Source organism: Capra hircus, chromosome 1 (genome assembly GCF_001704415.2).
Source record: "Capra hircus breed San Clemente chromosome 1, ASM170441v1, whole genome shotgun sequence".
Classification (NCBI taxonomy): domain Eukaryota; kingdom Metazoa; phylum Chordata; class Mammalia; order Artiodactyla; family Bovidae; genus Capra; species Capra hircus.
This window is the reverse complement of record NC_030808.1, coordinates 387186-411357: the sequence shown is the minus strand read 5'-3', so window position 1 is coordinate 411357 and position 24172 is coordinate 387186. Positions and strand designations below refer to the sequence as shown.

Below are 24172 nucleotides of genomic sequence, written 5' to 3'. Positions count from 1 at the left end.
GGACCCCACGGGGCCTTCCATGGAATCTTTCTTCGGAGACGCTGTCGTTGCTCGTCTCAGGCCCGGCTACAGCCCCGCCTGGGCCTGGGATCCATTTTCCGGCCCCCCCACCCCCATCCGCTCCCTCCCTTCCCGGCGAGGAACTTCGCCCTTTCCGAGATAATCCCAGGCTGTCTCTTCTAGAACCGAGTTAAGATGCTCAGCCTTCTGTCCTGTTTGGGTATCCCCTACCGTCTAGCTACTGTAGGCCTGCTTGTCCACCGGGGATGGGCCTAGTTCCTTCCTCAGCTCTGCCGCCGCGCTTCCCCTCCCCCTCTCCGCCTCCGCGGATTTCGCCGGCCGGTGTCTTTGACCGGAAAGGGGTCTAACGGCCGTTTCTTGAGTAATCTTAAATACGCTTTATTATTGCAAGCTTCGGACCACTTGGGGGTCGGGATCCTTTGAGAAGATTATTTGGGTCCTAATGTCCTGTGGCTTCCACCAGGTAGCATTTTAAATAGTCTGGTAGATTAGAAATTTAAATTAAAACAGTTAAAGTTAACGTTAGCTGTTTTGACAGAATATTCGAGGCGAGGATGGAAGGAGACTTTGAATTACTAGTAATTACTAAATTTAGCAAGCGAAAAGTGGAGTTTGTGTATTGGTCTAAATATTCTTGCTCCCTCTGCCCCGATTGACCTATTTGACCAACACGCTGTTTTTGTCATCGCTACTAGTTTACCCTTGGTTCCACACAATTTGAATGGGAAGAGACTTTCAAAGAAATAGTTGCTTACTCGGAAAGGAAAATCGCGTGGGTCCTGTTATTTAGTGGTTGTCTTTTTGTATTTTTATTTTGCATAACGTAAACATTTGTTCCGAGTTCAAATGCATTGTTAGTTGTGTTTTAAAAAGTTGAGAGCTAGAATCAAACGTGAGGTGAATTTGAAAAATAGCCGGAAACTCAGTTGTAAACTGAATGCTCTAATTAACTTAATAAGGTTATGGGGTAATGATATAGATTTGCTGGAATTCTTTGCGTATACATTGTTTTTCAAGTGGGAAATATATCTGTTCATTGATTTAGTTGCTTTTTGAAATTTTGTAATATGCTAGTTATTTTTAGGATAGTGAGAAACGACCTGAGCTAAGGGAATAGAATTTTCCTGGAAACTTTTTAATAGTTGCATGCAATCAGTAGTTGTGTTTGATAATTGTAATGTCTTATTTCTGTACCTTTTAAAAATTAGGTTTTGTATTAGAAGTTTTATTGTTGTAGGAGGTTTAGAAAAAATAAGAGAAACGAATTTTAAAACGCATGGTTATTGATCTTTATGTTCTTTCACTTTTTTTCCTTTGCATACAGATGCACGTGTTTTGTGAAATGTGGTCATCTTGTTTTGCGTGTTTTTTTTTTTTTTTTTACCCTGTATATTGTGAGCTTTTATCGTGGTTTGGAACATTTTTCCGGGCTCCATAGAATTCTGTTTATTGTAGGATTGTATTGATATTTAGGTGCCTTGAAATTTCCACCCTTTTTCAGTAGTTGAATAAACATCCGGAGAGCTTTAAGATGATTACTTTATAGACTGCCTGTTTTTTTTTTTTTATCTCTGTTTTTCGGATTTTTAAATCCGTGGATTTTTTAGTAAGGTCAGCACAGTGTAAGTGCTTAGGAAAAATGTAAAGAAAGTCCAGGAAGAAAGTCTAAAAAGAAAATTAGATAAAGCAGTGTATTACTGGAGGAATATTCAGCTTCTTTTCAAGTAACGTTATACATTATCAGTGTCAAGATTATTTGCTGTTTTAGTGAGCTGTAGTTCTTTTGTGTTTGTCATTTATTTTTTTATGTATATATAGCTTAAAGTTTTTATTTATAGATGGTTAGGAGTAAGAGCTCTGGTTTTGAATGCCAGCTTTACTGCTTAATAAATGTGTAATCTTCAGCTAGGTTTGTTTTGTTTTCTTTGGGCCTCATTTTCCTCATTGAAAAATCAGAACAATAGTGCTGATTTCAGAGTTTGTGGGGATAAATGAGTTTAGAAATGTAGAACCATGTGACCTTAATAGTTAATAAATGTTAAATAATATTTATTGTATGATTCATTGTATTAGAAAACCAAATATTCTTTAATAACATGAAAAGCTGCTGAATTTTTTTGTTAAAGCTTAAATTACAGTAAGTCACACATACTGTTGTGAAAGCATTTTTCGAAACAATTTTGTAAATTTGTACAAAATAGTACAAGTGACAAATGATAAAAATAAATGATATATAAAAATGTATCTTCTGTCAAGATTCTTCTGTTCCTGTAAATTGAAAATGTTAAGTGATTCATTCATTGATTGTTACTATAAATGAATTGGTTTACATGGTTTTTGGTAACTGGGTGAAAACTGTATGTGTATTTTTTCAATATTGTGGCATTTCAGTAACTGAAGAGTTTCAACCTGATCTGAAGCTACCAGTTATACTTTTGACTAAATGTCTGTGGCTAAATTTTTGTTCCTTCATATTGCTGATGGTGATTGTGATCCATCTATAGGTGTAGCTTTATTGTCACTATAGCATTTACCATAATGTTAGGGTAATGTGTTTTTCTTTGGTTTGGTGATTGTGATCTTAGTAATTTTTTTCCCCTGAAATATTCTGGTTGGGGAGTATTTAATTTTTTTTTTAAAAGAGCTTGGAAACCTGTTTTAAAGATTTTCTTAACTTTGACACTTCTGAAAACTTGAAGAAATTGTATGAAAATAAAAATGTGCCAACTGTAAGTGTTAAGGAAGCACCGTTGATGGGGAAAAGGGGAATATCATCCAAAATTAAATACAAATGGTGAAATGTATGAATAATACGAGGTTTTTTAAATAAGTTGTTACAAATATTTATATGTCATGGTAGAATTATTAATGAATTTTGATAACTTTTCTTGTCAAGTGGAAGGAGTGAAGGACAGCTCAATGGTGAAACAAACACACCTATTGAAGGAAACCAGGCAGGTGATGCAGCTGCCTCTGCCAGGAGCCTACCAAATGAAGACATAGTTCAGAAGATAGAGGAAGTACTTTCTGGGGTCTTAGATACAGAATTACGATATAAGCCAGGTAAGTTGAAGATAATTATCTGTCTTGAAAGCTAAATTTTTAAAAATAGTTAATACTTAAATAATAGTATTTCTGATTGTAGGGTATTTAAGATGCTTATTAGATCTAAAATGTCAGTAAGTTGAATTTTTAATTTAACTGATTTACTGAAGACTTGTTTTATGTCCATTTTTTGAAAATACAGTTGCACTTGTTTGCTTTACTAGTGGAATATAATTGTATTTGATTCAGTCTTGTGCTGCCTCGGTGCCAGGATTTTGAATATGGATTTTCATTGAAAAATTGTGTAAATGTCAAGTTTTGGAAGGTACAGGAGTCTGGACCAAATTGTAATGATTTTAAAACCCTGGAAATTTTTATTTTAAAGCTCTAACTTAGAGAGTACCTTGTTTTTGCATCTACTTTTAAAGGTGCAATAAATGGGGAGGAAGCATTGCTGGATATTGAGCATTTGGGGAACTGATTAAATAATTGGTGCTTAGAAATGACTTATCAACCATCTTTTAGTTTTGGAAATGGAGACATTTTATGGGTTAAAGGGTTTTTTTTAGTATAGAGTATGGCTTAAAAAAATAGTATAGACTGACCATGCTTAGATTCATGACTTAAGCAACTTTTGTTGAAGTATAATGTAGATTTGATATATAATGTAAACAATTAGTAGAAAATGATTGGTTTTGCTTTGAAACAGATCTTGTCATGTGTTGATTCACTTTTTCCATAATCTTGATGACCTGGATTTCTGATGATCTTTTTCTGAGATCACTAAGGTTTATCAGATTTTGTACTGGCATTAGAGTAAATCTCATCTAGTGATAAAGTATAAGCCATTTTTTGGTTTAGATATGCAGATTGAAATGTTCTTAATTTCTAAGGGTTGTAAGTTAACTTCTTAGTAACTTTAGAAGAGTAATGAAGAGGTGTTACTTTTCTGAGAATACAGCATGAGTGAGAATTGAGGTTCCATGTTTTGCGTTTGTTGCTCAGACCTTTGCATTCTTTATGAAAGCATTCCCTAGCATTTGCTGAGGGTTTACTTGATGGCAGGCGTTATTCAGTGTACTTGGCATGTTTTAACTCGGTTTGTCCTCTGCTGCTGAAAGACAGTGTCAGCAATTGAGTGGTGCATTGATTCGGTATGCAAAAGCAGACAGTCTGTTCTAAAGCCAGTGCCACATTGCTTCTTGTATGAGTAAATAAGGGTTATGAAATAGTCACAAAAATTATTCAGTATATGTATTTTTAGGAATTCTGATAGTTAACAATATGAAAGATGTTCATCTGTAAGTATAGTTTAAGTAACTTGTATATTGAGAGCTGGAGAAAATAATTGTTTTAGATGAACTTAGGAAAAATACATTTTAATGTAATTCTAAGAACTTTTGTAATAAATTAAGAACTTATTTTTAACCCTGGCTTTAGTTGTAGAAGAAGTATTGCAAAGGTGCCAGTCTTCAGATAGCTGGTTTATGGAAAATTATCTAACAGGAGATGTCTTACAGTATCTTACCATGGAATGTAAGGTATTGTTTCTATGATTTATCTAAATCTATCTTGGGGAATATTTGACATAATTAATTTTCCTTAATTTCAGACTTGAAGGAGGCATCCAGAAAAAGTAGATGTGTGTCTGTCCAAACAGATCCTACTGATGAAATTCCTACCAAAAAGTCGAAGAAGCATAAAAAGCACAAAAATAAAAAGAAGAAAAAGAAGAAAGAAAAGGAGAAAAAGTATAAAAGACAGTCAGAAGAATCCGAGTCACAGCCGAAATCACATCACGATGGGAACATAGAATCGGATTCCTTTTTGAAGTTTGATTCTGAACCTTCAGAGATGGCACTGGAGCATTCTGTAAGAGCATTTGGCCTATATGACACCAGTGAATCTCCCGCAGTTGTGCTTGAACCTCCTGTAGTTTCGATGGAGGTCTCAGAGCCACACATCTTGGAAACTCTGCCGCCAGCTACAAAACATACAGAACTGTCAGTTGCATCTACATCAGTAGTCTCAGTGCAGTCAGAGCAGTCTGTGGCAGTAATGCTGGAACCATCCACAACAAAGATTCTGGATTCCTTTGCAACAGCACCAGTGCCTACAACAACAGTAGTGCTAAAGTCATCTGAGCCAGTGGTAACAGTGTCAGTGGAGTGTCAGATGAAATCTGTGCAGAAATCTTTGGAGAGCACACCTCCAGAGCCATCAAAGATCATGTTGCTAGAGCCTCCAGTAGCAAAAGTGCTAGAGCTATCAGAAACTCTTGTGTCATCAGAGACACCTACAGAGGTGCACCCTGAGCCAAGCACATCAACAACAATGGATTTTCCAGAGTCGTCAGCAACTGAAGTGCTAAGATTGCCAGAGCAGCCTGTAGAAGGACCATCAGAGATTGCAGATTCATCCATGACACGACCGCAGGAGATGCTGGAGCTGCCCAAGACCACAGCGTTGGAGCTGCAGGAGTCGTCGGTGGCCTCAGTGATGGAGTTGCCGGGGCCACCTGCGACCTCCATGCCGGAGTTGCAGGGGCCCCCTGTGACTCCAGTGCTGGAGTTACCTGGGCCCTCTGCTACCCCGGCGCCAGAGTTGCCAGGGCCCCTTTCTACCCCAGTGCCTGAGTTGCTAGGGCCCCCTGCGACAGCAGTGCCTGAGTTGGCGGGGCCCTCTGTGACATCAGTGCCACAGTTGTCACAGGAATTGTCAGGGCTTCCAGCACCATCCATGGGGTTGGAGCCACCACAGGAGGTACCAGAGCCACCTGTGATGGCACAGGAGTTGCCAGGGCTGCCTGCAGTGACAACAGCAGTAGAGTTGCCAGGGCAGCCTGTGGTAACAGTAGCAATGGAGTTGACCGAACAACCTGTGACGACGACAGAATTGGAGCAGCCTGTGGGAATGACAGCGGTGGAACATCCTGGGCAGCCAGAGGTGACAACGGCAACAGGGTTGCTGGGGCAGCCTGAGGCAGCAATGGTGCTGGAGTTGCCAGGACAGCCGGTGGCAACGACAGCGCTGGAGTTGTCAGGGCAGCCTTCGGTGACTGGGGTGCCAGAGTTGCCAGGGCTGCCTTCGGCAACTAGGGCGCTGGAGTTGTCAGGGCAACCTGTGGCAACTGGGGCACTGGAGTTGCCTGGGCAGCTCATGGCAGCTGGGGCACTGGAGTTCTCGGGGCAGTCTGGGGCAGCTGGAGCACTGGAGCTTCTGGGGCAGCCTTTGGCAACAGGGGTGCTGGAGTTGCCAGGGCAACCTGGGGCGCCAGAGTTGCCTGGGCAGCCTGTGGCAACTGTGGCGCTGGAGATCTCTGTTCAGTCTGTGGTGACAACGGAGCTGTCAACGATGACCGTGTCGCAGTCCCTGGAGGTGCCCTCGACGACAGCGCTGGAATCCTATAATACGGTAGCACAGGAGCTGCCTACTACATTAGTGGGGGAGACTTCTGTAACAGTAGGAGTGGATCCCTTGATGGCCCAAGAATCCCATATGTTAGCTTCTAACACCATGGAGACCCATATGTTAGCATCCAACACCATGGACTCCCAAATGCTAGCGTCCAACACCATGGACTCTCAAATGCTAGCATCCAACACCATGGACTCCCAGATGTTAGCCTCTAGCACCATGGATTCCCAGATGTTAGCAACCAGCTCCATGGACTCCCAGATGTTAGCAACCAGCTCCATGGACTCCCAGATGTTAGCAACCAGCTCCATGGACTCTCAGATGTTAGCAACCAGCTCCATGGACTCTCAGATGTTAGCAACCAGCTCCATGGACTCCCAGATGTTAGCAACCAGCTCCATGGACTCCCAGATGTTAGCCACCAGCTCCATGGACTCCCAGATGTTAGCCACCAGCTCCATGGACTCGCAGATGTTAGCAACCAGCACCATGGACTCCCAGATGTTAGCCACTAGCTCTATGGACTCCCAGATGTTAGCTTCTGGCACTATGGACTCTCAGATGTTAGCTTCTGGCTCCATGGATGCTCAGATGTTAGCGTCTGGTACCATGGATGCCCAGATGTTAGCATCTAGTACCCAAGATTCTGCTATGTTGGGTTCAAAATCTCCTGATCCCTACAGGTTAGCTCAGGATCCTTACAGGTTAGCTCAGGATCCGTATAGGTTAGGTCATGACCCTTACAGGCTAGGTCATGATGCCTACAGGTTAGGGCAGGACCCCTATAGATTAGGCCACGATCCCTACAGACTAACTCCTGATCCCTATAGGATGTCACCTAGACCCTATAGGATAGCACCCAGGTCCTATAGAATAGCTCCCAGGCCATATAGGTTAGCACCTAGACCCCTGATGTTAGCATCTAGACGTTCTATGATGATGTCCTATGCTGCAGAACGTTCCATGATGTCATCTTACGAACGCTCTATGATGTCTTATGAGCGGTCTATGATGTCCCCTATGGCTGAGCGTTCTATGATGTCAGCTTACGAGCGCTCTATGATGTCAGCCTATGAGCGCTCTATGATGTCCCCTATGGCTGAGCGCTCTATGATGTCAGCTTACGAACGCTCTATGATGTCAGCCTACGAGCGCTCCATGATGTCCCCAATGGCTGACCGATCTATGATGTCCATGGGTGCTGACCGGTCTATGATGTCGTCATACTCTGCTGCTGACCGGTCTATGATGTCATCGTACTCTGCAGCTGACCGATCTATGATGTCATCTTATACTGCTGATCGTTCAATGATGTCTATGGCAGCTGATTCTTACACCGATTCTTACACTGATACATACACGGAGGCATATATGGTGCCACCTTTGCCTCCTGAAGAGCCTCCAACAATGCCACCATTGCCACCTGAAGAGCCACCAATGACACCACCATTGCCTCCTGAGGAACCACCAGAGGGTCCAGTGTTAGCCACTGAGCAGTCAGCATTAACAGCTGAAAATACATGGTCTGCTGAGGTGCCAGCATTACCTCCTGAAGAGTCTGTATCACTGCCTGAACCTCCTGTGAGTCAAAGTGAGATTGCGGAGCCTTTGGCAGTAACTGCTAATTATTCAGTGTCAGCATCAGAGCCGTCAGTGTTGGCATCAGAGGCTGACGTGACTGTTCCAGAACCACCACTAGAGCCAGAGTCTTCAGTTATGTCAGCACCTGTAGAGTTTGCTGCTGGAGCAGAAGAGCATGAAATTGTTGCAGAGAGACCGGTGACTTACATGGTGTCTGAAACTCCCACAACATCAGCTGAACCAACTGTGTTAACATCAGAGCCTTCTGTTATGTCAGACATAGCAGAAACTTACGATTCTATGAGGGCTTCAGGACAGACTGCCCCAGAGGTATCTGTGTGTCTGCTGGAGGCAGCAGTACCTGTTGGAGAGCCATCACAGAGCACTGTAGATCTGCCAGCCATGGCTGTTACAGAGCTGCCATCTGTGGCTGTTCCAGAGCACCCAGCTGGGATTGTTTCAGAGACATCAACCGTGGCTGTCCCAGAGCCACAGGCTGAGGCTCTCCAGGACCCTCCAGCTGTGGCTGTCCTGGACCCACCAGCTGAGGCTGTCCCAGAGCCCCTGGCCTTGTCTGAGCCAGAGCATGTTACTGTTGCTGTTGTTTCTACCCTGGAGCCTACTGTGCCTATTCTGGAACCAGTGGTGTCCATCCTTCAACCTAATGTGATTGTTTCAGAACCATCTAGTTGTGTCCAAGAGTCCACTGTGACAATTTCAGAGCCTCCTGTCACTGTCTCAGAGCAGACTCAAGTAATACCATCTGAGACAGTTGTAGAGTCTACACCAGTAATATTAGAGTCTAGTACTATAAAAGGAATGAATTTACTATCTGGTGATCAAAATATTGCTTCAAAGATTGGCCTGCAGGACGTAGCCATGCATTCAGATGAAGAGCCACGTGCTGAAGGACTCCTGAAGAGTGGCTCTAATGAAACTGAAAATTGTATAAATACAGACCTTAACATAAATAATCACTTAATTGCTCAAGAAGTGGAACGTAGCACAGTGTCTGCTGCCAGCACTGGTGCTGTTGGTGAAATTGGTGAAGAGACCATTTTGCCTACCAGTGAGACTAAACAATGCACAGTATTGGATACCTGTCCTAGCGTTGGTGAAACTGAGCTAGGAGGAACTCTGTCTTCTGTTGGTTCCCTTGTCCTTGAATCTGAAGCAGTGGGAACTGGTAAGGATCTTGAATTTGGCACAACATCTGCTCTCTGTTCAGTTAGTAAATATGATGGTGAAGTATCTTTGACTACTCAAGATACTGAACATGACATGGTAATTTCCACCAGCCCCAGTGGTGGCAGTGAGGCTGACATAGAGGGACCTTTGCCTGCTAAAGACATTCATCCTGATTTATCTAATAATTTTATCAATAAGGATGCAGAAGGATCATTACCTGTACAGGAGAGTGACCAGACGTTAGCAGCTGCTGTCAGTCCTAAAGAAAGCAGTGGAGAAGATAAAGAAGTATGTCTCACTACTAAAGAGATACTGTCTGATCCAGGATTTCCTGCCAGCATTGATGATATTAATGAAGCTGATTTAGTGAGACCATTACTTCCTAAGGACATGGAACGTCTTACAAACCTTAGAGCTGGTATTGAAGGACCTTTACTTTCGAGTGAGGTGGAACGGGATAAATCTGCTGCCAGTCCAGTTGTAATTAGTATACCAGAAAGAGCTTCAGAGTCGTCTTCAGAGGAAAAAGATGATTATGAAATTTTTGTAAAAGTTAAGGACACGCATGAAAAAAGCAAGAAAAACAAGAACCGTGACAAAGGTGAGAAAGAGAAGAAAAGAGACTCTTCATTAAGGTCGAGAAGTAAACGTTCCAAGTCTTCTGAACACAAATCGCGAAAGCGCACCAGTGAATCTCGTTCTAGGGCAAGGAAGAGATCATCTAAGTCCAAGTCTCATCGTTCTCAGACACGTTCGCGGTCACGATCAAGACGCAGGAGGAGGAGCAGCAGGTCAAGATCCAAGTCTAGAGGAAGGCGATCTGTATCAAAAGAGAAGCGCAAAAGATCTCCAAAGCACAGATCCAAGTCCAGGGAAAGAAAAAGAAAAAGATCAAGCTCCAGGGATAACCGGAAAACAGGTAGAGCTCGAAGTCGCACCCCAAGTCGTCGGAGCCGGAGTCATACTCCGAGTCGCAGGAGAAGATCCAGATCTGGGGGGAGAAGGAGCTTTAGCATTTCCCCGAGCCGACGGAGCCGCACCCCAAGCCGAAGGAGCCGCACCCCTAGCAGACGGAGTCGGACCCCAAGTCGACGGAGCCGTACCCCGAGTCGACGGAGCCGTACCCCGAGTCGACGGAGCCGTACCCCGAGCCGTCGGAGAAGATCAAGATCTGTGGTAAGAAGACGAAGCTTCAGTATATCACCAGTCAGATTACGGCGATCACGAACACCCTTGAGAAGAAGGTTTAGCAGGTCTCCAATCCGTCGCAAACGATCCAGGTCTTCAGAAAGAGGCAGATCACCTAAACGTCTCACAGATTTGAGTGAGTCATTTTAAAATTTAGTGGTATTAAAGAATGATTTGAATCTGATTTTTTTTTCTGTGAGTTTATTGAAATATTGGGGATTATTGGTTTAGGATAAATATTTCTATAAGTTTTTGTAATTAGCTTCTGTTTAGAAAATGTGGGAATAAGTACATTTATAATTAGCTTTAAAAGATTTGCTTTGGAGTATATTAGAACCAAAGTATTTCCATGCTTTAATGTTTTCTTTCTGCTTGAACCATGTACCGTAACTAAAAATGGCAAGTAGAAGTTCAATTAATTGTTGAAGGCAATGGCACCCCACTCCTGTACTCTTGCCTGGAAAATCCCATGGACAGAGGAGCCTGGTAGGCTGCAGTCCATGGGATTGTGAAGAGTCAGACACGACTGAGTGACTTCCCTTTCACTTTTCACTTTTATGCACTGGAGAAGGAAATGGCAACCCACTCCAGTGTTCTTGCCTGGAGAATCCCAGGGACGGGGGAGCCTGGTGGGCTGCCATCTATGGAGTCACACAGAGTCAGACACGGCTGAAGTGACTTAGCAGCAGCAGCAGCAGCAGCAGCAGCAGCAGCAGCAGTGTAATTATTCCAACATAGGTTCTTGCAAATAAGCCTGCAGTCAGACATTTCTTTTTTAAATAGTTCCATGTCTTAAATGGCATATAGAACTGTTAAAATGTTTGTGAAGATATTTCTGATTGGTATAATGGGTAATGTAAGTGAGTAGGGAGTTTTGCATGTGGGGAGTTAGTGATTTCAGTCTGTCTTTTACAAAATGTAGTGTTGTAATATCTCCTGGTTTTTTAAGTGTGTAGAGGTGACTAAAATTTGGTGGATAATGTGTGACTACTGTTAATAATAATGGATAATTTGTCATTATCCCAGTAGATTGGACATTTCCAGGTCAGAGTAGTCAAAAGAAAAAGCCCTAGACAGAACCCTAGGGAAGAATAATTCAGTCTAACAGATGGTTTTTTAGTTCTTTTTTATTAAAAAACAAAGATTACGAGCTAGTACAAGAGACACAGATAAAATGCATGTATGTCTGTTTTACCAAGTAGTGAAACTGCTTAAGAGCAGAATGTGATGGTTGCTGTAGTTATTGGTACAGATTAGGTACTTTGGAAGCACGATGGAGAGGAATGTTAAATTCTGACTTAAGACTTGTTACTTTGAAATGGTGGCAGTTTTGAAATCTCCAGTTGAAATTGGGCTCAAAATGTTATTAAGAGATTTAGAAGGAGAGTAATTTAAGGGGCACCATAGTTTTGGAAAATAAAGTAAGCTTTGGCAGGTGTGTGACTTAGCGTGTATAGCAGGGTGATTATTATAGTTGTGTAGTTTAGCTGTTTTGTATAGTGTTTGAGTGGGAAGCTAAATACGGACTTAATTCATTTTTAAATATGGGGCATTTTCTTTATTTCTTTAAATCTTTGAGCCAAAGAATGATTTCATCACAGCTGTAAGTTTGGGCAGAAAATTGATGCCTTTAATTTTTTTAGCATGTAAAGCATTAGATAATATAAAATATATAGCCTTTCAGGAAAACTGCTTTTTGTATTTTTCCTCTTGCAGATAAGGCTCAGTTACTTGAAATAGCCAAAGCTAATGCAGCTGCCATGTGTGCTAAGGCTGGTGTTCCTTTACCACCAAACCTAAAGCCTGCACCTCCACCTACAATAGAAGAGAAAGTTGCTAAAAAGTCAGGAGGAGCTACTATAGAAGAACTAACTGAGGTAAGCTAGACAGAATTTGTTTTCATTCTTAAATGGATTACTCCAGTGATGTTGACTCTGGAGCGTGCCAAAAACCTGAATTGTGGGCTGAACTGATAATGGCTGGCACCGAGTGGCCAAAACCCGAAATACAGACGTGGCAGCGGCAGAAGCTCTGTTTAGCAGGCCATTATCCGGGATGGCTAAGCTCCGCTAGCTAAGTTACTTCCCATTACTTTTGCTTTCCAGTTTTAGAAGCCAAACTGACTGAGGAGTGGGACGGTTCGTTTGAATGGAGGAGGTGTTGAGTGAGCAACACGCAGAAGCTCGCCTACAGTTTCGTTTCCATTCACGACGTGTTCACTGATCGCCACGAGTGTACTGCATATACGCAAAGACACAGACAATCTTCAGAAATGATCTTTTGCCACCGGAGCTTGGAAATTAATGAGAATAGCTGGCCATTGCCTGAAAGGAACTTCTTTCGCATCAACATTTCGGGTTTTGGCTGTTTGGTACCAGCCATTGGTGATAATGGCCGGCCATTATCAGTTCTTCCTGCGGTTCGGGTTTTGGCAGTAACATGTATTTTAAACACAATTATTTTTGTTTTTAAGAATTTGATCCTTTCAATTGAGGCTTTTTTTTTGTCTTCTGGCTGTGTTTTATTAAAATTTGTTTGGTTTTTTTTTTTTTTTGGAGGACGCTGAACATTGCTGCTAGGATCCAGAAATACCACACTGTTTCAGATATTGAAACTTGTTATTGGCTAGCCTTATGCCAGCCTGCCACTGTCAATATATTCTGTTCCCCTTGGTTATAAGCTTGGTATACTCTGTGTTTTTGGCTAAATGAGCTTTTTATCCTGTTAAAATATTTTCAATTGATAAGGGATATGATCAATTCTACTGCTTGTATAGAAACAAGTCCACCCAAATGTACTCGGACCTTTTTATAAAGCCAGGTAATGGGAGTCTGTTCCTTTGCTTCTCAAGGAGGAATTGACTTTGCTTTGTGTGTCAGACCTCATTGCACCCTCTCCATCATGCCTTATATTCCGTCCTTGAGTTCTTTTCCTTTAGATACTCAACCTATAAAACATTTATGGAAAGACATGCTATTATCTAGCCCAGTTGCAAGTGTTTCAAATTTTATTTAGCCATACGTTTGGGGATTGCATAGTTTCTTAATCTCTTTCCTTAGATTTACTACAATACGAACTACGACTTTTTTTTATGCTTAAGGACCTAGTGAAGGCTTCTATTGCTTGCTTATCAAATCCAAGCTCCTTATCCAAAACCTTATGAACACTTAGTGATTTCCCTATATAAGCCTCATCTTCAGCCCTCTTATCCCTTTTAATAAGTTTTCTCTCACCTCTTTACCACTACCTGACTATAGAGTGACTTTCTTTTCCTTTCCCTGCTAATCCTTTTTCTTAACTATGAAAATCTGGCTTAGAACTTTCAAGGGATATTCCTCGATTATCAGATTCTGCCTGATTCTGTTCTCTTAAGCTTTTGTTCTTTGAGCACTTATGTACTCAGTTTGTATTATATCAGTTTGCACTTGTTAAACTGTGTTGCTCTGTAAAAGCGTTCCTCAATTATCTCATGTGTATGTATTCCGTCTTTTGAACTAGATTGTAAGCTCCTTGAGAGCAGGGACCATGTCTTTTACTTTATTTTTTTGTATTCCCTGGACAGTGCCCAGTACAGTGCTCTGCACATAGTAGGTGCTCAATAAATGTTGTTAACTGACTGACCAGCTAGAGTGTGTTTAAATAAGTAGTGAGCTAAGTTACCCAGCTATAATCTATCATTAATCTTGTTTTACTTTTGAAAGTTGATTTTATGTGGTTTTGAATTTAAGAACTTACATTTTATTCTACATAAAGTGTAAGATTTATCTTTTGTTTGTTTTTACTTTTTAAGAAATGCAAACAGATTGCACAGAGTAAAGAAGATGATGATGTAATAGTGAATAAGCCGCATGTTTCGGATGAAGAGGAAGAAGAACCTCCTTTTTATCATCATCCCTTTAAACTCAGTGAACCCAAACCCATTTTTTTCAATCTGAATGTGAGTATTAATGTTTTTGAACTGGTGAAACAGCACAACTTGTAGAACTATTTAAGTAAAACTGAAATAACATTTAGTTTTTAATTTAGGTGAAATACTGTGAGAAATAGTCATTTTCTGATTATGTTGAAAATCTATTGAGTTTTGAATTAAGAAAAACATTCTTGAATTAAGAAAAACATTGTGTTTTTAGATTGCTGCAGCAAAGCCAACTCCACCAAAAAGCCAGGTAACATTAACAAAAGAATTCCCTGTATCATCTGGATCTCAACATCGGAAAAAAGAAGCAGATAGTGTTTATGGAGAGTGGGTCCCTGTAGAGAAAAACGGTGAAGAAAACAAAGATGATGATAATGTTTTCAGCAGCAATTTGCCCTCTGAGGTAAGTAAGAGGACTATTATGTATTTTTCTTTTTATATACCTGAATCTGCATTTTATTGTTATTTTATATCTGATTTGGATTCTGTTTCACTCTTCTTAGGGCCGGGTTAAACGGCAGGGCCGGGTTAGACGACAGATGAAACAACCCGCAGCTTCTCATTTGACAGTAACTCGATGCAATTCACTTTGTGGAACCAAGCCACAAAGTGAAAAGCATCGAATTGCAGAGAACAGTGTTATCACATCCCTACCCAACATTGGGCCCTCCTTGCACTTGTGGGAAGGTAGCCCAAGGTACAACTATTTAGCTTCCCGTTTTGCTTCAAGGCTCTATAGCTCTAGATTTTGGTGGTAGCAAATTTATTGGGTGGAGGGATTTGAGCAGAGAGAGGCAGATCCTCAGGTTCAACACAAGAACTGGTTTGGAAAAAAGGTCCCTGTAGGCTGATGTGAGCATCTCGGATACATAGCCTGTTGCCCTTTAAATAATGGTTTCTTACTATATTTCTCTGGGTTGTTTGTCAGATAGCCTTTAATTTTAATCATTTTCCCCTTCTGTGTGCTACCTTGGCCCTTTTGAATTCTTGTGTTTAACCTAATGCTCAGCCTTGGTACTCCATTTCCCTTCTCCTTCCCCTTTTTGCTACTATTAAAAGTTGGAGAAGTGGAATTCACACCTTGAAATTTCCAGGAGGCTATAGTTGTATCTTGTCAAAATGACGCAGTAATAATGCCAAGTGTCAAAACAGCCCCATTAAAATGCCGCCTGATTAAATAATGTGCTGCTAAATATAGTGCACATGAAAACAGCGAGACTGTATATATATGTAAATATATATATATATATCTGTATCTTTGTATGTATCTCTGTATCTGTACCTTTGCTGTATCTTTTAATAAACAGTTTACTTTTATTTAACTTGTTGTGCAAAATCACGCTTGGGGGATCTGGGAGGGTGGAGACTTACTAGGGGGGTGGGAGTTTTAAATGATACAGTAGACTAGTCATCACCTCTTGCCCTTGGTTTCCAAAAACCAGACATTTGTCCAAGGACTGGACTAGATATCTGATGCCCGTACAGTGTAGGGATTCTTCCCCAGTTCCTATCCTTGCTATTTTGGGATATGTGGATCCAGAGAGACCTGTACTCTTCACCTGCAGGTTCCCCTATATCATCATCATCCAAGAAACACCTCTGATAATACAAATAAACAAATTCTGTTTATAAAGTTAAAAGTGAACAGAACCCAAATCAGAAACTTTGGTAGTATCTTTTTCCCCTGAGCTATTCACAGGAGACATTGTTTTTTTTTTTTGTTTTGTTTTGTTTTTGACCTGTGGCATTTGGAAAAGAGAGCACGTTCTATGCAGTGACACTGGACATAACTAGCCAGTGCAACTTACAGTCACTGATACTTACATGAGGTTCAACAACTGAAGCAGGGTATGCCATTACCAGTGAAGGAGAGACAGATAAGCTTATTTGGACAATTTTTAGTGAAGCCAGTTGAGTAGTTCAGTTGCTGATTTGCAAATCAGGCTACTTACTGCACATCTCAAGAGGGAAAGGTTAACTGACATTTATAACTGACTTGAATCTAGTAATAGCTGAGTATAAACCATGGTAAGAGGGCTGAACTGACTGACTTAGAAATTCTAATACACATAGTAATTTAGTAATTTCATCAACATTAAGCATTTAACAGAGTTAGAAAAAAACATGAGACATTTATGTGAAAAAAATTTTCCAGTGTGGTAAAGCCCTATAAATACTGCATAATTCCAAAAGATTTTCCTGGGAAGATAAGTGACTATAACTATTTAACTTCAGTGGAACATGTGGAGGATGCTTAGTGAATCCTGGTGATTACAGTTCTTATTGATTAAGAGTTTATATATAAATGTGTGTGTGTATATATATATTACAGTATTTAGCCATTTTCAGTCTTAACACTGAAACTGTAGTGCCTTACATTGTCTGTCATCAATAGTGGTTGTCATTTGAATGAAAAGTTGGGGAAATTAACTCCAAAGACATCTGGGAGAGGGGAGTAGGTGGGTATTAAGATTTTATAATAAGTAAAGGAGCCTTTTATTAAAGCAGGAGACGAAAAAAGGTCTATTCATGAAGCAAATTTCTCCTGTGGGGGAGATTATATACAACTATTGCTGTCAGAACTCTAAGCTAGTTTCTTAGACAATTAGACTAAAAAATATGTGTTAACTTTAATTTCAAGTAAAACAATCCCAAAATTGTAGGAAGGGACAGAAATTTGCTTTTGTTTTTAGGTCTGTGTACTTTTACCTAGAAGAAATATTGAACATCTAAAGGAAGTGTTCACTGTATGAAATGTTCAGTTATAGTTATTTAGCTGTATCTTACAAATATATTAGTAAGATTAATGTTCTATATTCTGATTTTGTAGAATACTATTGGTGACATTTTATGGGAGCATTGAGTCTTGATTCCCTGTCAGGGGTTGAAATAAAGATTTTATATAGAAAAGGAAAGTTCTTTTTAAATGGTCAATATTTTAATTGAATAGTGCTTTGAATTTTTCTACCTGTTATTTTTTCATTTTAATAAATATAATTGGAATTTGTGATTCTTTAGTTTTGAGCATAAAACATAATCAGGCAAAGATTACAGATTTGATCTCAGCTTTGCTATATGATCCTTAATCCTACCAGTTGTGCACATGAGTGCTCTTTGAAATAAGTAAGAGTGGATAGACGTGCATGGATCAACATAAATCCATATCCTATGGAAATACCAACTCATCACACTGTGGGCTGTGCTGCCATAGCATCGTCTTCCTACCCAGAAGCCAACCAGCATCATCCTCAGTAAAGAGTGACTGCAGAACCTTGATCATATTTGTGTGGATTTTTATTTATAAACAATGAAACCAAAAGTGTTGGAAAACATTTTAAAACTTGTCCTTTGGGGGCATTAATTCTCGGTAATAAAGATAGCAAAGCCTTACTGGGTAGAGGATATAAGTGTAGTCTCTGGCGTAAAGTTTCCTTACTTCATGTCCCATTGGAGCTAAAATTCCCTTATGGTTAGGAACTCTTGTGTTTTGAGGTTTAAGAAAACTGAGTTCTTGTGGTAAAATGAAAATTCTAAGTGAAAATGAAACACACAGGTCTTGGCAGTGCTAGAATATTATATACAGCTTTTTTATTCATTCTTCTCTCTTTAGATTCTCCCAGGTTATTAACATGGAATTTCTTTACCACTTAATGGTTTACCTAATCCTCCAATTATTGTAATTCACTTAAATGTAATAAACTAAAAACTGCACTAGAGAATTTTATGTGAAATAATAAAAAGACTCATAAATCAGGTTTTAAAACCAAGCCATATAACTCCTGAGGCATTCTGTATTTAGTGTGGCTTTTGTTTATATAGTTGTCATTTACTTTGTATTTTATTAATTTTTGCTAAATATTTTAAATCATGTTTTGATGCAGGCTAGGTGCTTTTTCTTTAACTCTCTTAAGTTTCCTTTTATATCATCATTTAATTGGAGATACCTGCAGCAGCAGCAGTAGCAAGTTCTTGTGTAGAAAGTAATTTGCCTTTTACAGGTAGTATTTTTTCCTTACCTGAATGACCACCTTTTAATAATTCTCATTAGTTCTTTTATAGCCTTTTACTGACTTTTTAAGAATTATTTAAGATAATTGTTTTATTTTTGTAAACAGTTGGGTTAACACAGGGGGAAGGAAAATTGACTTAGAAGGATTTTTAAAATAAGATGAAGATGCACAGTTAATAACTTAGGTTGTGAAATGCATACTACAGTGTCAGTTACATTAGTGTTCTATTAGTCCTGACAACATTTTAGGTTACAGAAATGTTGCTGAAGTAGAGGAGTGAAATAACTTGAACAGGTTTTTATTGATGTGTGAACTGGAATAATAATTCAGGATACTCTTTTTATGTGGATTTCACCTTTTAGAACAAGCCCTAGAGAGAAGGAAATAAAACATTTCCCCCCATCATGACGCCTAGAATATTACTGCACATTACATAGAAGGTCTACTGTGTATTAGTGAAAATAAATTTGCTTTGTTGATGATAGCTTGATAATAGTGTTCTGCAGGGTTTAAGATAATTCCTGCCCCCTGTCCCTGACTTTTTAGCATTCTAAAACTTTTAGCATCATTTTGGTACCTTTCACACTTGACCACTTGACTGTTTTTGAGCAACATTAAGTTAAGACTCATTCTGCTATGTATTATAGTCTGGTAGTGGTGGTATAGTTGTGTATGACTCTTAACGACCCAGTCGACTGCACATTGCCAGGCTCTTCTGTCCATGGAACTTCGCAGGCAAGAAGACAGCAATGGGTTGCCATTTTCCTTCTCCAGTAGTTAATATGCTTTATATAAACACAAATCCTATGCAGTCCAATACAGTAGTCATTGAGCCACTGAGAAATCAGTTCTTTAATTGCACTAGGCACATTTCGAGTGCTCATTAGCTTTCACTGTAAAAGTTCTGTTGGACAGTGCTGTTCTAAAGGGTAGCTGTGATGTTTTATGAGTTTTTTAATACTGATTCAGAACCTTGGTCTAATCTTTGAATATTAATGTTTTGAGAATTATAGTTGGTTTTTTATTCCATATCCTGAGGTATCCTGGCAGCTTGGATATATGCTTTTTGATATAAACTCTTGAGGATTCTTAAGAGATTAAGATGATCCTGATTGATCCTATTTGGGGTATGTTTCTTTACATTAAAAAGTACAAATATGAAGTTAATAGTCAAATTACTATTTGTTAATAAAGTTTTGACATGAACTTACAGCTCACTTGGTAAGGCTGTTGAAGAATACATGAAGTTGTATTTACCTTAGGAAAAAAACTAGTTGTAATTTTATCTAAATTTATATTAAATCTCAATGTTGATATATTAAATAAAAGTTCCTTTCAGAGTGAGATGTGAATTTAACATAAAATACTGAGATCTGAATGAAGTTTCATCCTGAGGATAAATGATGAGGTATTTAGGTTACCTGCTTGCTTAATCAAGGTTAAAAGAGAAAAAAGTATGAAGATAAAAAGTGTCTTCAGAAGGATGAAGTCACAGATAGGTATGTTAATTTGCTTTCCAGTTGGGAAGAAGTAATTTTATTTTAGAAAAGTTGGAATTTTCAGAGCCATCCTAACTACATTTTTATGGCTAATTTACAGTTAGAAATTGGGGGATCAGAGCTTGGCTTGGTGGTGGGTAGGTACATTTTCCCTATTATCTCCTCTGGATTTCAACTTTTTAGAATAAAAACCTATTATTTATACCTAAACACCCTAATGCTTAGATTTGTAGACGAGTATGAAACCCACAGTAATTCTGGCAAAGTTAAAGACTAGTATTTCACACATATTTAATGGGCCTCTAAAAATCACTTCATCATCTTACCTGACAGGTTTATGAAATATTTAAGGCCAAAAAAGAATGTGATTCTGATCTAAAATAATCTGGATTCCCACTTAAAAAGTCACAGCAGGTGATCACGGTTGTAATAGAAGTGAAAAGTGGACATGCTGTGGTTTTAGTGTTTCAGTCTGCCTTTATCTATATATGCCCAGAAATGTTTCAGTTAGTGTGGATAATTTACTAAGTTAACAGAGAAGTTAGGATCTTCTATTAATGAGATCTGTGAGCAGTCTGATTACAGAATGAATTCAGTTTAATTCTGCTTTCATTTAAGGACAGCAGATATATAGAAACCTGTACTTCTTGGTACCTTGTGGAAGAAAATTTTAATTTTGCTAAAGGAATGATACTAGGTGACTCAGCAAGGTAACTAAGAATAATGAAGATAGGAAAAAGGAAAATTGGCAATCCTTACGCATGAGATAGAATTATTCTCTAATAGTCACTTACTCTTAATTATATAGGTCTTACTTTTAAAAGAAGTATTTCAAAATTATACAGTCAAATTAGAGGTTGCCGTAGTTTGGCTTTTTTAAAACAACTTATCTGTTAACTTGCTTTAACTGACTTCCTTATATCTGTCACATCTATGCAGCTGCTACTGGTTATTCTTTTTATATGAATTCAGGAAAATCCTCCCATGTCAGATAACTATTCTCTAAAAATGAATTTTCTTGGATGAGATACTAGAAAATATTACTGGGTTTAGTAGTGTTAGAAGAAAAGTATTAAGAATTGGTGAGCTGACACAAATCATCTTGAGCTCTTAATGTTAGAACTAAAAAGCATCAAATACTTGATTTTTTTTTCCTCTATGGTTGAGCCTTTCACAAATTTGGTAAATAGAATATTTGGTCTAAAGATAATCTTTGAAGTTTTCCTGAATATTATGAAACTTCTTAAAAAGTTAAGTTGCATCTGCTTAGCATCAGCTTTTACAGGTAGAACCTGAGAACTGAAGAGGCAGACCTAAGGCATTTCAGAGATACTTTAAGTGCTCCAGTCTGACACTTGTGCACCCCACAGACAGTCTAACTCCTACCATCAGTACACATACTAATGAATGGAAAACCATACATAATGAATATATTCTTTGAAGAAGCTGAGTTCTTTGTATCAGACTTAACAAATCACCACAAGTAGGTGAAAAGGTGCAGCCATCGGTAAAGGAATGGTCTTTGACATGGCAGTGGTTTTCTCCTTGTTTATTTAAGAACCTTGCTTATTGCCTCTGAGGGCTATGCTGAGAAGCAGGATAAAATGAAAACTCCAATGATTATTTCGCTAGGGAAGGTGAGAGATTTTTAAGTTCTTCATGAAACTTTCTATGATTGTAGTTTGATGTGGTAGAAAATAAGAAAGCAGTTGGATTGAGTTCATCTGCCTGATACTTTGTAACTTACCTTAAACAATCCGCATCTATCTTCCAAGGTTATTTTACCTTTTAGAGTCTTCTCCCTGCTTTACAAAATTTTATATATATATATATATATATATATATATTTTTTAATATATTTGTATATACAGAATTTTATATAAAACTTTGGTTTTTGACATGAAGCAACTAAAGATGTGAGCATTTTTCATAATTTAGGGAGTCTTTGGTTATTTGAGATAATTATCTATGTTTTCTTTCTTAGCCTGTGGACATCTCTACAGCAATGAGTGAACGGGCACTTGCTCAGAAAAGACTCAGCGAGAATGCATTTGACCTTGAAGCTATGAGCATGTTAAATCGTGCTCAGGAACGGGTATGTAGTGGTTTTAATGTCTAAATGATATTTCACTAACTAGAGGGTTGTGATATAAGTAAACTCTGTGGCATGCTGTTGACATGTAGGTCTTTGAAAATCATTTTTCTAGCAAGCTTTAAGTGAAAGTGATTTGGGGCTTGATTATTCTGTAAATGTCGTGTACTATGGGGCAGGAATTATTTGAGAGAATAGAAATAGAAAAAATTACCTGCCCTCATAGAGTTTGTAATCAAATATATAAAAATAGTAGCTAAGTGCCCATAATAGTCTTGTGAGACATTTGCATTTGCATTTAGAAAGAGTGGCTAAATGAGGCCCAAGGCCACAACATTAGTAGGGGAACTGGGATCTGAACTAGACAGTCTGAATCCAGTCTGTGTTTTTAACAGTGGACAGCTGCTCCATACATTCTCTTTCTATGGCAAATATATGGGACAGTAAGTACATGTTCAGACAAATAGAAAACACTGCCTGACAGTTCCAGGTGTTTAGTAAATATGCTTTGAATGAACGACAACTAATTCTTTAACCATCACAGTCTTTGAGTGACCAGTTTCCTATTTTATGGTTTAAGCATGTATCTTGAATTGATTCTTGATTTATAACACTTCAGAGAAAGTAATTAAAAATTGAGACTATCAACGTTTATTATGCATTTATGAGATACGTACGGAGGGTAAGGATCCTTTACCATGTGAACAATTTTCTGTATATTTTCATGTATCTGTGTGATATTTTGAAGAATAAGTATCACAGCCATGCTTTTCAGTTGATATATATTTTAAATTTGTTATTATTAATGGGATCCACTGAATGGTTACTGAACTGCTTTGGAATGTTTAAGAAAACAGTTTTAAAGATACAGTAAATTCAGTATATATATTTTTTAAAGTTAAATATTTAAGTTTGTTATTTAGTCTTTGTGGGAACCAAATAAACCATTTCATTTAGAGAATTAATACCAGTGGCATTTTAACTAGAGAAGTAATTTTACTTAATTGAGGCCTTTTTTCTTCAGATTGATGCCTGGGCTCAGCTGAACTCTATTCCTGGCCAGTTCACAGGAAGTACAGGAGTACAGGTTTTGACACAAGAACAGTTGGCCAATACTGGTGCCCAAGCCTGGATTAAAAAGGTACACAACATATGCACATACAAAAGTGTCCATGTACAAAGTTAAAAATTTTAAGAAAATGTTTTATTAGAAATGTACAAAGAAGCCAGTGAATTTAACTAAAGTTCATGAGTAAATGTGCTATGTGTATATACTCCAGGATGGACAATGAAGATGGATTGATCCCTGAGACAATGGCTAATGTGTAAATTCGGCTCAAGAGCCACTCAGTTTATATCCTGCTCCTGGGTTTTGTCAGGGTGGTTTTTAAACTGTGTTTTGAATGCTAACAGTGTATCTCAGCGGCTGTTCAGAATATTCTACAGTTCCTGTTGGACAACTGATCTTATGATTTCAAAGCAGTGGTTCTCAGATTTTTTTCTCATCATGGGATACTTTATTACAGGTTCATTTTTGGTGAATCACTGCCCCCAAGAACCTTCTGCCAGTTGGTTTTCCGTTCCTTTATTCCTTTGCCCTTCTTTCCCCCTTCCTTAGTGCCCGTCCCTCCTGTAAGCGCCCTTGGCCCCTAGTCCTCACTCCTGTTGTGACCTCCAGCCCCAGGTCCATGTGGTTATCAGCTTTTGGTTACAAGTGGTTGGGAGCCCCTCCCCCCCGTCAGCACTGCATGTGGTGGTCTTGCCAGGGGACTAGAAGGATGGGGGAGGATGGCCGAAGTGTGGGGAGGGCGGTGCTGAAGGGTGGCGAAATTGGCTGGGATGGGGGTGGAGAAGACTTATCTGTGGACCACCATTTAGGCCCTGGTGGCCTCTGGTGATCCACAGGTTCAGTTTGAGAACTACTGATTCCGTGAAAAAACAGGATATGTAAGACGTAAATGGAAGGGAGAGGACGGACGCCTCGTGCTGTGAAGATGTAGGTGCTCCTGGTTTCAGATTCCTGCAGTGAGACATGTGAACTCCACCTACGGCTGCCTCATTGTTGGGGGAGTCTTAGGTGGTTACCAAGGGCTTTCTGAAGAATCGGGTTCTGGCGAAGGGATGTGGCTTGGTTGGATGGGTGATGGGGAACTTTGTTTCAGGAGTACTGGCAGCATAGCAGTGCTGAAACAGGGAGGCTGCCTGGTCTAACGGA

The 24172-nt window shown here is 39.3% G+C and overlaps 1 protein-coding gene across 5 annotated transcripts in view; it reads left to right on the top strand.

Moving 5' to 3' along the window:
* Nucleotides 1-24172, top strand: part of SON (SON DNA binding protein) — a 31239-nt gene that overhangs the window by 305 nt on the left and 6762 nt on the right. For 3 of the 5 annotated variants that reach the window (XR_001295570.2, XM_005674676.3, XM_005674677.3), the window contains exons 2-8: nt 2918-3084; nt 4679-10576; nt 12157-12317; nt 14231-14377; nt 14571-14759; nt 21850-21960; nt 22982-23098. Coding sequence is in view for 4 of the 5 variants with exons in the window: in XM_005674676.3 (XP_005674733.2) it covers nt 2918-3084; nt 4679-10576; nt 12157-12317; nt 14231-14377; nt 14571-14759; nt 21850-21960; nt 22982-23098 (6790 nt within the window). In the remaining variant the exon portion in view is untranslated. Of the gene's footprint in view, nt 1-2917; nt 3085-4678; nt 10577-12156; nt 12318-12545; nt 14061-14230; nt 14378-14570; nt 14760-14859; nt 15679-21849; nt 21961-22981; nt 23099-24172 lie in introns of those variants that run through there. The other 2 variants (XM_005674679.3, XM_005674680.3) reach the window with 2 other exon arrangements.